The sequence below is a fragment of the Heteronotia binoei genome, chromosome 14 (assembly GCF_032191835.1).
Source record: "Heteronotia binoei isolate CCM8104 ecotype False Entrance Well chromosome 14, APGP_CSIRO_Hbin_v1, whole genome shotgun sequence".
Classification (NCBI taxonomy): Eukaryota; Metazoa; Chordata; class Lepidosauria; order Squamata; family Gekkonidae; genus Heteronotia; species Heteronotia binoei.
Window position 1 is genome coordinate 26,885,703 of NC_083236.1, and position 15,827 is coordinate 26,901,529.

Consider the following 15,827-nt stretch of genomic DNA (forward strand, 5'->3'; position numbering starts at 1 on the left):
TCCCATGGTAGCTGAACAGAAGTTCCCTAAGGAGATTACCTTCATGCTCCAGTTTCCTACCCCAGAGTTAATAAAGATGCCAGCAATAATGTTTCAACCAAATGCACTCTGAGAAGAGCTGTTAGAATGGGAAACATCACAGAATCTGTCACGGCCCGGGTGTGCAGATAAGGAACGCCGGCGGCCGACGTCTGGCAGCTGGCCAGGACTCTGTCAGCCGGCTGGGGAGGAGCGCAGGGGTGGTCGTTAAACAGTCCAATTATTTCAACACCGTAAATCAGTCCGGCCGAAGGAGAAGACAGAAAGCTTGGTCGCAGGAATGCAGGGGGTCGGAAGCCAGGGAAAACAACGCCAATTACCTAGGTCAGTCCACAAAGCTAAGTCAGAGTCCAGAAGTCCAAGTCCAAGGTTCAGGCCGGGTCAGGAGTCACACGGGTTCTTGCAGCAAGCAAGAGGGTGCAGCGTAGTCACGTCCCAGGTAGGTCGTTCGTTGCCAGCACAGTTTGCCTTGGGGTCAGGGCTACAGATATACTGTGCTGGCTTGTTAACTTGTTAGTACTCTGGGCTGAGATCTCTCCTCCCACGCATGCGTGCATCTCTCCGTCTGTTTCTGAATTCCTGTCGCCTCCTCTCACGTAACCGGCTTACAGGAGGTGGTGATTCAGGAGGGGATGCACTAGGGCCGGGCGTGGCCTGATCAGTCTCAGGTGGCTCCTGCTCGGAGTTAGCAAGGGCGGGGGCTTTGCTGGGGCCCGGTGTGGCCTGATCAGTTTCAGGTGGCTCCTGCTCTGAGTTAGCAAGGGCGGGGTCTGGGGCAGGCACGACAGAATCTGATGATTTGCAAAATCAAAGATTAGAGCTACTCAGGAGATGAAAAACATCATCAGACGGTGAACTCGCTTTCCATTAAATCTCTTAGATGAAACAGGGCTCAGACCTATTAGTCAGTGGCCAGGCAGAAGGATTTCTTTGATGTTCTCTAATAAAGTTGTTCATGCACTAGTGACAAATTTTGTCATCCCCAGTATAAACTTCCAGTTCCCTTGACATTAAAATGCAAAGCCAAATATTACTTTTACGATGGTACATGACACCCAAGAGACTGCATCACATTTAATCACAGTATCCTTCCAGCTCCTGGAAAGCTTGTGGACAGGAGGGTAGTTATATTTATTGTTAGTGCCAGTGTAAAACAATTAAAGAATTTTGGATTAAAGTATTATTGCATCTTAAATCTATCACAGGATATAAAATACCTTTAAGGCCATGATTGGTCTTGTTAGATTTATGGTCAGAGGTTTCAATCCCACGGCAAAGTAGATCCTTAATTGCCATCCTAATTTGCCGCAAAAATGGTGATTGCCAAGAACTGGAAATCTTCCAGCCTGCTTCATTTAAAATTCTGGTATACAAAAATATGGGAAATGTATGCTATGGATAAGATTTCAGATAATGTCAATACCACAGTCAATCCTATAGTCCCAAAAACTTGTTATCTGAATGGCTACCTTTTCTTGAAGCATCTTTCAAGCATAATTGTATTGTAAGGTCATTTGTACCTGGTTCCTATTATGACATCATAAATCTAATGTAAAGGTCTATTTTGCCAATTTTTTGTTGCTATCTGCACTTGGGCAAAAGTTCTTATTTTCTGAACATGTTCGATTGTTTTCAGCTTTATGGCCCTTTTTTCTGTATCATTTCATAGTTTATCATTTGTGCTGCTAATTTGTTTGTTTGTTGTTATAGGTTTTTTTAAAACTTTTAATAAAAGTCCCTTGAAAGTGAGGGGAAAAATGTTGTTCATGGTCTCTTCTGGCCTCTTCACAGCCTGGACTGCTTGTTCAGCAATACACCTTACCTTGAGGTGGGTTTCCATGGTGAAGTGCTCTATCCTGGAGGAAAAGCAGAGATTCCATTCACCTTCTATCCTCGAGAGGCCATTTCCTACCATGAATCTGTCACTTTTGAAATCAATGGGCTCTTACAAAGGATTGTTGAAGTTTGTGGAAAGGGAATTGAGATGAAGGTGAGATTATATGAGAGGCCTAGAACTTCAGGCTCCAAAAATCTGTTATTATGAGAGGCAAAGTCAGCTTTGGATTGTTAAAACCAGTTGCCCAAGGATTAGGGTTAGGGTGCTTTCCTACGTTTAGAGCCTTACCAGACTGCTTCCTTTCACAGGTCTGAGAATATAGTGAGCTCAAGGCACATAAATTCCACTTTAGATTATCAAAGGCATGCTTAAAACATTAGCGCTCACTGGCCTTAAAGATGCTTTCTTTGTATCTCTCACATGCAATCCAGGCTCTCTCAGTTGCACAGCAGAGCTACTGAGCCAAGCCTGTCTTCTTTCTATTGGCCGAGGCTCCTGCACCTCCTGGTCTCCTGGGGAAGGAGCCTCAGCCAATGGAGAAAACAGAGGCTTTGCTTTGTAGCTCCTGTGCGATTGAGCAAGCCTGGCAAAGCAAGCTGTGATGCAGAAGGAAGCAAGAGAGAGGGAGAAGGAAGCAGATGACAGCCAGTTGCTGGGGGCCCTGATAAGAGCTCTTGGGGGGGGGGACCTGATTTGGCCCCCAGGCCATATGTTTGACACCCCTGGTTTAGTACATCAATAATTTTTGCATCATGCTTTGATTTCCTGGAAGAAAATGAAGTTTGTAATATAGACAGAGATCTATAGTCACACCATAGTCCCTTCTCCCCATCTCCTGTTCTTCTCCACCCCCTTCTCGTCAGTTTCCACCATTACTTGTAACTTTCTGCTGCTGTAACCCCTGCTGTGTCTTTTCATTGACTGCAGATTGATGTTTTGCAACCTTCAAGCAAAGTTTTGAAATTTGGAGCTGTTCCTTCAGGACACACTGTGAAGAAGACAGTTACCTTAGTGAACAATAGTGTTTGCTCTGTCTGCTTCAATCTTAGTTTTATGTCTACTGTGCCAGAGTTGCAGGAAACAAAGGTAAGGTCTTCCAACCCCTCTTTCTCTTCTGCCATGGGATTACCTGGCGTTGATCATGTGGTATGCATTGAAACGTGTTTTCAGTAAAAGGAGTGCTGCAGGCTGATGAGATTTCCCTTGAGAGACTGTAGAAGGAGTTTTTTGTATGGAGCTGCATCTAACCATACGTGCTGCCATTGAAATAGTCCAGTCCAGATGTGCTTTAGTGAGAACTAAGCCTCAAGGTCAAGTGTGGGGCAGAGGGAGAAACTTCAGGGTCAACTGACTGAAGCCAGTTGCAAAACGTCTCCTTCCAGAGGCAAGCCACTTACAAAATGGCTGCCTGGGGGGCATAGCCATTTTGCCTATAGAACATAAGAAGAGCCCTGCTGGATCAGACCTGTGGTCCATCTACTCCTCTGGAGGGTCAACAGCAGGGCATTGGCCAACCAATTTCTCTGGAGGGCCAACAACAGGGCATTGAGGCTAAGACCCTCTCCTGATGTTGTTTCCTGGGCTGGCACTGGGATTCATGGAACATGGAAGTTCCCCTCAGTCACAGACAGACCTATCCTCCATGAATTCCCTTTTAAAGCTGTCTGTTCCTGTGGCAGAAAATTCCATAGTTTTAAGCACTCTCTGGGTAAAGAAGTATTTATACCTTGCCTTTCTCCCCATTGGGAACCCAAAGTGGCATACATCATTCTCCTCTTCTCCACATAAGGAATTCACAGGGTTATTTCACAATGTGGAAACTTTTGGGAAATCTGGAAGGGGAGAAAGAATAACAGGCACAGCCTGAGGATGACATATAAACCAGGGAATATGGGACAATGAAGATCCCTCTTGGGGCTTCTGAGTCAACAGCTTTAGCAGATCCAAGATGACTCTGCCCTGGATCTACCAGTGGATCCTGATCTGCCTTCTGCTTGCCCCTGAATTAGAAGGCATATGGGAGTTGAACAGTGGGCCATTGAGCACTGTGGGAATGCTCCCCTGCTGGCATTTAGGGCTCTAAAAATTCTCCCCTCTTTGGGCAGGTTCTGACTATGTCACCTTCTACTGAAATAAGACTGAAGCCCAAAGGAAGTACCTGCTGCGTGGAGGTCACTTTCAGCCCGAAAAGCCGGATCCTGCAATTCACAGAGGAGGTCCTCCTTGAGTGCTATGGAATTCTGCAATCCCTCTTTGTTGTGCAAGGTTGCTCTCAGGGCATTGAAGTCAGCCTGGACCAGAATCATATCCCTTTTGGTGCGGTGGTGCAGCGGAGCCAGGCATCTAGACGGATCATGATGCAGAACACAGGGGACATTGGAGTAGGGTAAATACAGCAGTCTTTGCAAGTTGCTCTTTTCATTTGGCTTTTCCAGTTCTGCTCCTACTATGCCTTGTGTTGTATGTGGCCAGTCTCCCTCCACCTCAGTCCACCCAGCATAACAGCATGATCATTTGTAACTTTTTACAGGAAAGAAAACACTTTGTAGGCTACGCAAGCTTTTGATTGTCACAAATTTCTGTTTTGACTCCTGTTCAAAAAAAATCTAGGGGAGCAGGAAATAATTTAAAGTAAAATCTCCTTAAACAATGGCAGTTGGGTTGAGGTCCACCTCTATTTACAAATGAACCCTCTCCCAAACCCATCCTGCCCCATCGTCTCTACTGCCACACTTTCTGGGGGCTTGTGATTGAGCTATTTCTGCTTCCGGTTAACTCAGGTCCTCATCAGTTACATCAGTTAAAGTCCAGCACTTGTAGAAATCTGTCCAATTAGAATGTCTTTCCTCACTTCTTCATCTCTTGTCCTGTGCAACAGCAGCAACTTGCAGCTTGTAGTCCCTCTCCTCCCTGCTAACTGCCTTCGTTACCTCCCTCTCTGCTGTACATCTTGAAACAGTTCAAAGGAGAGAAAGGGGAGGCAGCAAGAGAGGCTAAGCAAGGAATTACACAACACTTCTGGAGCTGCTTCTGGGGGATGGTCTATGTTACTGTATGATAATGGTCATCCCAAGGCTTCCCCAGTGTCAAGGAATATCCACAAATGGCTTTCCTTTCCTATTTTTTTTTCTTGACAAGATTTAAATGGGATGTGAAGCACTTCAAGCCAGATTTCTCCATCAAACCTGTGGAGGGCTACATTTCTCCAGGAATGGACGTCGCCTTCGAAGTGACCTTTCACCCCTATGAACAGAGCCAGGACATCTGCTATGACAACCTCCTGTGCCACATCCAAGGCAGTGAGCCCCTCAAGCTCACTTTGAGTGGGTGCTGCGTGGGAGTCCCCTCAGTCAAAGAGGTGACTGGCAGGGGAAGGGAAAGGGGTGGCCCCAGCCTGGTTGGAACTGGAGAAGCAGAGACATAGCTTTTCTCCAAAAAGGCTGTTCTCATCCTGTGGGAATGGAAACAGGCTAGGAAATACCTTCTAAGCCTGGATCCACACCCCCAGCTTTCCCATAGTAGCGTGCATCAGCATTCCTGGCTCCCAGGGAGGAGTCAAAAGCCTCTTGACTTGGCCTGCTTCTCTCTTTGTAGAGATAGATCAGACTTGGGAATCCAGCTGTGAAACTGCATCTGAGAGGAAGGTGTGAACTGCTTAGTTCTGCTGATTTAGACTGAGTGCAAGGTCTAGAGAAATATTTGTGGCATATTTAGAACCTAAATGTGGGACCATCTGGAGAAGAATACACAAACTCTCTCTTGCAGGTGGTTAATTTCCAGTGCCAGGTGCGTGGAAAGCACACACAGATCATCATGCTGTCCAACCGGACCAACCAGCCATGGACCCTGCGGCCCATCATTGAGGGCGAGCAGTGGAAAGGCCCAGAGTTCATTAGGGTGGAAGCCCACCAGCAAAACAAGCCCTATGAAGTCACCTACAGGCCTCTCACCATGAATGTGGATGGCAGGAAGGATCAGGTATGCAAGCTGTAAAGGGAAGAGAAAGAAGTTTTGGGTCCCAGGTTAGTGTTTCCAGGGAATCAGGGCTCACTCTGCACAGAAACCTAGCCTTTAGCTTGGGCACAAATAATCTTAGGCTACTTCCACATGCTGCTTTTGCAAACCTGCCTCCGTTCTTATCTAGCAATTTCTATAGAATATGGCAGACAATTCTGAATCTGGCAATGATTGTTGGGCCAGGCACTCAACCAAAAGGACAGGGGAGTGATGCCAACAAAAAAGGGGGAACATTGGTTTCAGCAACACTGTCTTCTGCAGTAAGGCCAAGCTTGGGTAGTCATGGCATGAAAGTCACGTTCTTGGATGCTAAAGTGGACCTGATTGTTCTGGGAAGGCTATCCACAGTAGACGTATCTCATGGGAGACTCTGGCCATATTGGGGACTGGAAGGAATTCTGTTCAGGGCTGAAAGCAACTGCTGCCAACTTTTCTTGTAGGGCGCCGTCTTTTTCCCACTCCCAGATGGGACAGGGCTTTTGTACCTCCTACAAGGCACCACAGAACCTCCCAAGTCTTCAGGGAACATCGTGAGGGAAGTTCCATGTAAAACATCTTACACTGAGCTGTTTCCCATCTCCAATTGGCTCAACAAGCCACAGAGGTAAGAAGTCTTTAATAGCTGTACAAAAGAAATACATCTTTCAGTAGATGGGTTGAATGCCCCAGAGATGGCTAGTTCCTGCAGAAATGTGTCAGTATGCTAACTCCTATCCACTCCACAGCCAGTGATAAAGAGGAAGTTTGTTAGCAGTTCATCAAGTGGGATTATATACAGAAGGTACAACTGTGCAATGAACCAATCAGAACATCTTCTTGTGGCTTCCCAGCCATCCTTTATGTAGGCTGTATTGAATAAGAAGTGCAAAGTTGTCCCTCACAGCTGGGACACACTTTGTTTCATTCTAACAATATTGTTATGCTGCCTTTCCTCCCAAATAAGGGCCAAACATGGCTGCCATGAAGATGCCATCACCTTCTAAAAGTGATTTTAAAATGACACAAAGTTCTCTCTCCTCCACCACCTTATCAAGACTCATTCTGCGACTATTTTGGTCCTTGAAAAGGCTTGCCCAGGGTGTGGGGAGTACTGTGCTATGGGCCTAGTCAGGATTGGGCCCTCATGGCACTTTAAAATGACAACAGTGTCCCTGTGGCAGCCAAACGAAGACACTGTCATGTGTAGTTTGGCCCTTAGGATACCTGAGGTGACAAATTTATTGCTTTTCTAAGTTGAAAGACTGGACTCAGTGCGATTCAGGACCACCATCTGATGTCTGTGGGGTGGAGGGGATAGTCTTTTGCCCTAAGTTGACTTGAGGAAATGGAAAGAAAACAAATTCCAGGAGAACAAGATAGCCAACTGACCAGAAAATACAGTCTGGCCTGCTTTTTGTGCCTTTAAAACAAGATCTGAAACTGAACAGTAGGGAGATGCACATAATCCACTTGTTGTTAAAGGGTTAAAACAAACATGAAAATCACATCTCCCAACACATCTGTGTGGAGCCCTGATCCAAAGGGGGTGGGGGTAGGATTGTGCTCCTTGTGGCTACCTCCATGTGCAATTTATGTTTTACAAACTCATCAGAGTGCTGGAATTTCTGTTATTTCAGTTTGGCCCCCCAGAGCACAGGTACTGAGGCAGGGGCATAGCCAGGATTTTTTCATTTGGGGGGCTTTAAAAAAATTGGGGGGCATTTGAACTTTTAAAAAAGCCCCCCCACACGCACACTTTAAAAGGTGTGGTCAGTAGGCCGGGTCTTGCTGCTTTCACAGTTGGCCCCCCTTAAGAGCACAAAGACCCACTGTCTCTCCTCTCCCGTTCTGCTCAGCTGAGCAGGAAGGGAGAGAGAGGCGGGGCCAGCATGAAGACCCATTGTGGCCACCTCTTGACCTCCATTCCTGCTCCACCAGGTTGGGACCCTGAGTTGGGAGGCCTTCACAGGAAGTCAGGAGGCAGGGGCCCCCCATAGCTACTGGCCTGTACTGAGGGCTGCTGGAAAGAGGCTAGCTCTGCAGGAGAGAGGGTATGTCTGTGGATGTTTGGTTCAATGTAAAAAGCAGGAGGTTTGGCTTGCAGGAGGAAAGCCACCTGTCTGGAGGATGAGTGTAGCGATGTGTTTTGCTGTCTGCATGAGGTGAAAAGGGGTGTGTGTGAGAAGCTGGCACCCACTTTCCTTGCCACCCCTTCCCAGGTTCCGTGTCTCAGTAGACATGATAAGACCAGAGCGGCTGGAAGTGACCACCACCTTGAAAACCCTGGATTATATTGACGTGCCCGCCTCTGCCAAGAAGGATCACAAGCTCACCTTCTTCTCTTATAAGGAAGGAATGTTCTGTGCAAAGGTAGACATCCATCTCGCAAAGGCATTTTCTGTGGTGAACTTTGCACCTGGTGAATTCTTTCAGGAAATGGGGTCTGCATTATTTCATTCCACAAAAAAGTTAAGAGGCAGCAGCATTTTCAAATGCTCTTGATTCTCACTTATCAGAAAGCTTTACACTGGGTCCTCGAGTGGGGGTGGGGGGGAGGCAGAAGCCGCAGATATCACCATAAGGAAGGACGTATGTGCAGCTCTGGGTCCTTTGGGAGAAAAAGCCTTCCTGTGTCAATATTTTGTGGTCAGTATCAGCAGGTGTTTGGATGAGATTTAGCTACCATCTTTAGACAAAAAAGATGGTATATAAACTATTAAAATAATTATAAACTGACCTGTTTTAGCTCATTTTCTAGGACTAGCTCATCCACCACTCACAAGAACTGGAGTATTCAGTTTGGTCAGTGATGTTAACATTTGTAGTTGGAATGCTCGCAACATCTAAAAGTAGGATTGCCAATCTCCAGTTGGGGTGTAGAATTCTCCCAGAACTACAACTCATCTTCAGAAGACAGAGATCAGTTCCCCTAGAGGAAACAGGAGTTTTGCATTGCGTATACTCTGGCATCCCTGCTGAACTCCCTCTCCTTCTCAGACTCAGCCCTTCTGAAGCACTATCCCAAATCTCCAGGAATGTCCCATCTGAGAGTTGGCAACCCTATTCCGTGGGGAAAATGGAAGCAAGAGTCTCTGGCATCACTTCCCCTCTGAACTCCCTCCCCAGGCATTGCCCCCAGATCTCCAGGAACATCCCTTCCCTTGAATAGCCAACCCAATCTGAAACACAGTGACTAATTTTGGCTTGAAATTGGAGGAATAGAATTGCTTTGTGTTTCAAATTGGCTCCACCGATGGACTGATTCTTACACCTCTCTCTTGTGATTGCAGGTGACATTCCGCAATGAGGTGACGCAGGAATACCTGTTCTACTTGATCACATTCAAGGCCATCCCTTGTGGCCCTCTTGGCACCATTGAGTTGAGCACCTCTGTCCGACAAAGCACCTCCTCCTCTGTGAAAGTTGAAAACCCCCTACACTATCCAGTGGCCTTCAGCACAGACTGCAAAATGCCTGACATTTCTTTGCCACTCCAGTTCATCATCCCGGCTCAGTCTGAGGTAGGACTTTGCCTTGGAATCACCCACCAAGAGCATGAAATTGGGGGATGGAGGCACGTGTTGCATGGCCACTGGGTCAAGTTTAGCCAGCTTATCTGCTGCTGAGCCTAAAGGAGAGATGGTCACTCTGCAGTCACTACAGGGGTGCTGCTGGAGCTTTCTTTCTTCTTTATGCATTTCTTTCTTCTTGATGGATTTCCTCTCCACTAGACGCTTGATACTGACTCCTAATTCCTCTTTTTAACTCCACTCTCAGACTTGTGCAAAATGGTTGGCAGCTTTCAATGCCTGATCTGGCAGTGGCACTAGGTGACACTAGCACAAATTGTGTTCTCCCTCTGGGTGTTCTTGTATTACATATTCAGCCTATCTCACTTTTCCTGTTGCTGTTTGTGGTACCAAGCACTCTTTCTTCTCATCTTCTCCAAAGCATCCCCCCCACACACACTCTTTGCACTCAAGCCTTCACTCTTGATCTGAAAGGTAAACATGGATTTTTTTCCCCCTGGCTTCTGAACTGTGTCCCCCTCTCCCCTCTCCCTTATTCCTGATTTATTTTTTTTACCTTATCCCACTTTTCTCTCAAGGAACTCAAGGGTGGCATGTCAGCTTCACGATAACCCTGTGAGGTAGGGTGAGCTGAAAGAGAGAGAATGACTTGTCCACTCAGGGAACTTCATGCTCGCTGGACGTTTGAACCTCACTTGTGTGCGGTGCATTAATCTTTCTCCTCCTTAGTCTCAAAGTCCAAGGAAGACTTTGGACTGGAGCTGAGCGGAGTCCCAGTTTCAGCCTTTGGTATCTTCTTGTTTCAGTGGATGTATAAAAAGAGAGTAGTGTCAGGGGCAACCAGGACTCAGTTTGAAAGCTGCTGTGTGCTGGTGCCCTTTTTGCAAGGCACATGGGGGTGCAGAGTCAAGGGTGGTATTTTGTCTTCCCAGACTCCCTCACCTAAGCTGGCCTGGCTACAGACCCCGCCAGGTGAGGCCTCAGTCTTTTATCTGGGCAGCAACTAGATGTCTTGTCTGTATGACTCTTCCCTTGTCCCACTTTTAATCTTTTGCTCCTTCTGGCCAGCACCTGCCTGTTTGTGGCTGGCCAGAAGGTTTAGTGTCTGGCCAGTTTGGTGTAATGGTTAAGTGCGCAGATTCTAATCTGGGAGAGCCATGTTTGATTCCCCACTTCTCCACATGCACCTGCTGAGTGTCCTTGGTTCAGTCACAGTTCTTGAAAGAGCTGCTCTCTTAAGCAGTCCTCAAAAAGAGCTCTCTCAAACCCACCTACTTCACAGGGTGTCTGTGATGGGGAGGGGAAAGGAGATTGTTAAACTGCTCTGAGACTCCGATTGAAGGGTGGGGTATAAATACAGTCTCTTTGCTTCTTCTCTACACTGACCTTCTGTGCTTTCTTAATAAAGAACTGCTTCTGAGGCATCCCAGTCCCATTGGGAGTTGTACCTCCTGTTCATCACATGCTCATTTAACGTCCTTCTGCCCAGGACTGCTAGAGAGGTGGTTTTAGAATGTGGCATGAATGCAGATTCTTTCCTGGATGGTGCTCCTCAGAGAGCAAGTGCCCCTTCTTGTCTTGATAATCTGCTCTCTCACTTTTCTCAGGGAGCGCTTACCTTTGAATTCCAACCAATGAGGCCTGGAGAAACTAGTGGGCGTCTGACCCTGAACAGCAACGAGTTGGGTTCCTTCCAGTACGACCTGATCTTGAAAGCCACACCAGCTCGGCCAGAGAAGGCCCTTTACTTCTGTACCATGCTGGGCAGCAGCCAGATTATTATCACCAAGTTTGTCAACTACACCCGTCAAAAGACAGAGTACTCCACCAAAGTGAGTTGGGCAAGGACCCTCTGGTTTGATGTCAGTTGCTTATGAGGGTTCAGATGAAGCTAGCCATGGTACTAGCCAGTGCTGAATCTGATCCTTCAATAACAAAATGGTACCATGACTGAGGACAGTTATATGCTGAGTGCTCCCTGGTGTCTGTCCTTCCTTCCTGTCCATTCATTGAACACTTGCCAAATGGTTCTTGAAGTCGCTGCGCATTAGTTGGAAAGTGCATGCGGAGTCACATGAAGGTGGCTTTATGGTGAACCAATAGCAGTCTGTTGTCTAGCTTGGTATGGTCCTTCCAGGCACTCCAGTAGAAGTCTGTTCAACCCTTGCCCAGGACTGAGCTTGGGACCTCATAACAGGCAAACCCATGTTTTCTGCCACTGCGTTATGGCCATCGTTGTGGAGTATGGTTTCATCCAATCACTATAATAATAATAATAATAATAATAATAATAATAATAATAATAATAATAATAATAATAATAATAATAATAATAATAATAATAATAATAATAATAATAATTTTTCATTTATATCCCACCCTCCCTGCCGAAGCAGGCTCAGGGCGGCTTACATGACATAAATACATCATTATAGGGAATGCAGGGAGTGGAGGAAGAGTGGTCAGCTGACTCCTCCGCCTTGCAACTCCTGGTAACTCTGACGGGTCTTGCTGTGTGCCTTCATACATGAATGTGAAATATCTATGGTCTGTTTTTCTGCCTATGTGGCTTTTGAGAAGGGGGTTGGGGGGATACTGGAGGTAAGACTAGGAACAAAGCTTCCTGACAAGTCACGTCATTTTGTGTGGGATCATTCAGCAGTCTGTTTTACAAGCTTTTTTTTAAATATAAGAGAAAGGTCAGGGCCTGCCCCAAACCTGTTTACTTGAGGGTGGTGGTGTCTTTGGGATTCCAACTAAAATATCTTCCTCTAGGATAAGGATCCCCAACAAGGTACCTGTGGGTGCTGGACATCCACTGACACCTTTCCAGGTGCCCACCAAGTGTTTTTAGAAGGTAGGCAGGAGCAGGTGGGGCTTTTGCCCAGCAAGGATTCTGATTGGCCAGTGAAGCTTTGATTGGCTGTGCAGATTTTTAAAAATGGTGTTTTGGCGGCAGCTGCCACATAGCCCAAAGATCTTCACAGTGTGAGTGAAGGTAAGCTGCAGCAGCCATTTCGAGACAGCACCTATTACACTGTGTCAGAATTCCAAAGGTGCCCTCAGGCTCAAAAATGCTGCTCTAGGATAAACCACAGAGATGTCTGGCTGTACCAGAATGCTATCTGGTCATTCCTCCTCCCTGTCCCTCCAAAGTAGAGGGGTCACTAAGAATGGCATACACAGGGTATAAAGTCTCTTCCTCCATTTCCAAATACCTACTCTCTTACTGGCAGGTAACATTACTAGAACTAGGTGCATGAAGCTATATTTGAGCTTGCACAATTATGCCAGTCCATAGCCTCAACCCCCTGCCCCAACATAGTTTTATTGGTAAAATGCAGAGAGAAGGCACCAGAGGAAAAACAAAAGAGAAATATAATTCTGGGCTCTTTACTTAAGCTCAGGGCTTTTTTTGTAGCAGGAACTCCTTTGCATATTAGGGCACCCTCCCCCCGATGTAGTCAATCCTCCAAGAGGGCTCTTATTACAGGGCCTATTGTAAGCTCTTAGAGGATTGGCTACATCAGGGGTGTGTGGCCTAATATGCAAAGGAGTTCCTGCTACAAAAAAAGCCCTGCAACTTGTCCTTGTGGATCATATGTGGTGAGCTAGTCCTTAACTCTGTGAGAAGTGTTCAGGCTAATAAGAGTTGACATCTATGTGCAATACCATTGAATCTGTCTGGATATGAGGAATAAGCATCCTTCCTGTGTTTAGATAGTGCATGCTTGCATTGAGAGGGCATCATCTGACCTAAGGCATTCCCCCTTCTTTCACACACTGCAGGCAACAGCCACCTGCCTGTCGCAGCTTTGAACTGGTAGCACCGTTTTAAACAATGAAAGCCTGCCAGCCAATTCATTAACAGCATTTAATTAGCTAGATTATTTTTAATCAATTAATTGACCACACTTTACAGCTGTAGTTTAAATGCCTCTGTTGGGCCACAGTGTTTAGAACAGCAACAACAAAAACAAAAAAACTCCTAGTTATTTGGTGGCTGATTGCTCCATGGGACAAAGGCAGCCTCTGGTCAGGCTCAATCTTGAGTGCTTGGCCAGCTATGAAGAAAGTAGATGATTAGCTACTTGGAGCCTGGACATAAGTTCATTCCAAGTTATTTGGGTTCTGACTTCGCTATTCTGCTGGACATCGCTCCGTGTAATACAACCCAAATGATTAATGTTTGCTTCTTCTTACTTTAGTCAGAGAAGTTAGAGCACACCAGCTTTTAGACATAATAAGAACAGAAATCAAGCTTAACATTAAGAATATGTAATTACTTATTGTGAATTGTATAGATACTAAAAAATGATCTAAAGCTGGATGGATACCCTGGGGAAATAGCCACAAACCAGTGCCACTATTAGGAAAGGAAAGGATGGAGCAATGCAGGAATTATCACAAATATTAACTAATCACAAAGCAGAGTCAAGTTTCACCTTGAAGACCCAGGTTTTACTCAGAACATAAGCTTCCGTGTGCTCTCTAAGCACACTTCATCAGACAAGGGGATCAGGTGTTGTGGGCTGAAATACAAGCAGTTTGTTGATTAAGTATGCAGACTGATCACATGGTAAACCAGTGTGGCTTGGCCATTTGATCTGAATAGCCATAAAAGGTAATCACCTAGATTTACAGAAACACCAATTGGCAGAGGACTTTATTACCTTTTATGGCTATCCAGACCAAATGGCCAAGCCACACTGGTTTACCATGTGATCATTCTGAATACTCAATCAACCAACTGCTTGTATTTCAGCTCACAATATCTGATCCCCTCGTCTGATGAAGTGTGCTTAAAGAGCACACGAAAACTTACGTTCTGAATAAAACTTGGATGGTCTTAACAGTGCTACTTGACTCCTGCTTTGTTCAACTACTTCAGACCAACATGGCTGCCCACTTGGATCTATTAACTAATCAGATTAGCATGACTTTTAGAGCTGCTGAGATAACTCTGGCAACAATCCAGGTAGTATGCTGGTCATTTCCAGATACAAGATTAATAAGATGATAGTTGTTGGGTTTGCATGTTTTGTGCCGCTGATGCAGTAACCCAGTCACATTCTCTCCCTTCAGATTGACAGCCCTGATTTCCACGCAGACAAAGTCATCAATGCAGCTGCAGGATCTCAAACAGGCACAGAGATCCACTTGGAGGTGATCTTTGAACCTTGCCAACTGGGAGAAACAAGGGGAACTCTTGTCCTTTCCTCCACCATAGGCGGAGACTACATAATCCCTCTCTTTGGCACATCAATTCTCCCTAAGCCTCAGGGGCCTTTTCAAATCAGATCTGGGTCCAACACAACCATCGCCTTCAAGAATGTGTTCTTGCAGCCCATGTCCTTCTCCTATGCTGTGGAGAACCCTGCCTTCACTGTTAAGGCCCCGGAAAACATTCGTTCCAAAAAAACTGCCACAATTGTAGTCTCTTTTGATGGGCATCCTAGTGGCACCAAAGCCCCCATCACCAGCAAGCTGGTCGTCTCTTGCCCACGTGCAACTGGGGTGGGCTCTGGTGTCTCCTGGGTTTACTATCTAAAGGGTATCATGCCTGAGAAATGAGCTCCTAGAGACTAAATAGTGCAGTCCTGCTTGTTCAAGCATCACCACCAAGGAAGAAAAGGCCTCTGAAACTTCCTAGAGTCCGATTTCCCCATGGGATGTTTTCCTTGCTTCCAGCTGTATTTTTCAAGAACAAAAAAGCCCTCTATGGATGAATGTCCCCAGGACAAGTAGGAAGGGCTGAAGGATGTGGTCTGCAGGCCTTGTACAGGTAAGATCCTCACCAGAACACAGGCCCAGGAGGACAGCATGCACCATTCTAGGAGCATACTTCTTATCTTAAAGATCGTTCCCACACAAGGTTGTAACTACTGAATGAATTACAGAAGTAACAGTCCGAAACATTCCCTGGAGATGTGCAAGACAACCTCCATAAAGCCCAAGGTCTGAAAGAAGTTTCCCATTCCTTTCGGCAATGCTCATTTGTTACACAAGATTTTATTTTGGAATAAACTTATTAAATAAAACAAAAGTGTTGGAAAGTTTGTCAAGACCAGCACCTGAACAAGATTCTAGAACCTGCTTGAGTGAGAATTAGACCAAGAGGCAGGTATCTTCCCAAGCTTGGCATCAAAAGGGTTTGTTTAGAGACTGTGGTTGTATAAATCCCCTGCCAACTGGTAACAAGGGGCATTACTGTGTATAAAATTACCTGAGACAGATGACAGAACAGGTTAAGATCATCAGCTTCTGAGATGGTATAGAACTAGTAGTCAAATCAGTCACATCAGGATGAGAGACATAATTTACAGTCATTTTGTCTGTTCCATGTATTTTATGCCACCTTTTCAGAGTGTTACTTGAAGCAGCTTACAACTAAAAACCACGGTATAAAAAGCACACTGTTAGTC

General features: G+C 45.9%; 1 protein-coding gene across 1 annotated transcript in view; it reads left to right on the top strand.

The window, feature by feature from the left end:
• HYDIN (HYDIN axonemal central pair apparatus protein) overlaps window positions 1-15,448 on the top strand; it is a 234,138-nt gene extending 218,690 nt beyond the window's left edge. Inside the window, 10 exon segments of the mRNA XM_060253816.1 lie at window positions 1,831-2,029; window positions 2,804-2,962; window positions 3,982-4,262; window positions 5,015-5,234; window positions 5,642-5,854; window positions 6,334-6,497; window positions 8,092-8,242; window positions 9,163-9,393; window positions 11,010-11,234; window positions 14,488-15,448. Of these exon segments, the coding sequence (XP_060109799.1) occupies window positions 1,831-2,029; window positions 2,804-2,962; window positions 3,982-4,262; window positions 5,015-5,234; window positions 5,642-5,854; window positions 6,334-6,497; window positions 8,092-8,242; window positions 9,163-9,393; window positions 11,010-11,234; window positions 14,488-14,976 (2,332 nt within the window). The 3' untranslated portion in view covers window positions 14,977-15,448.
• The last annotated feature ends 379 nt before the right edge of the window (window positions 15,449-15,827 follow it).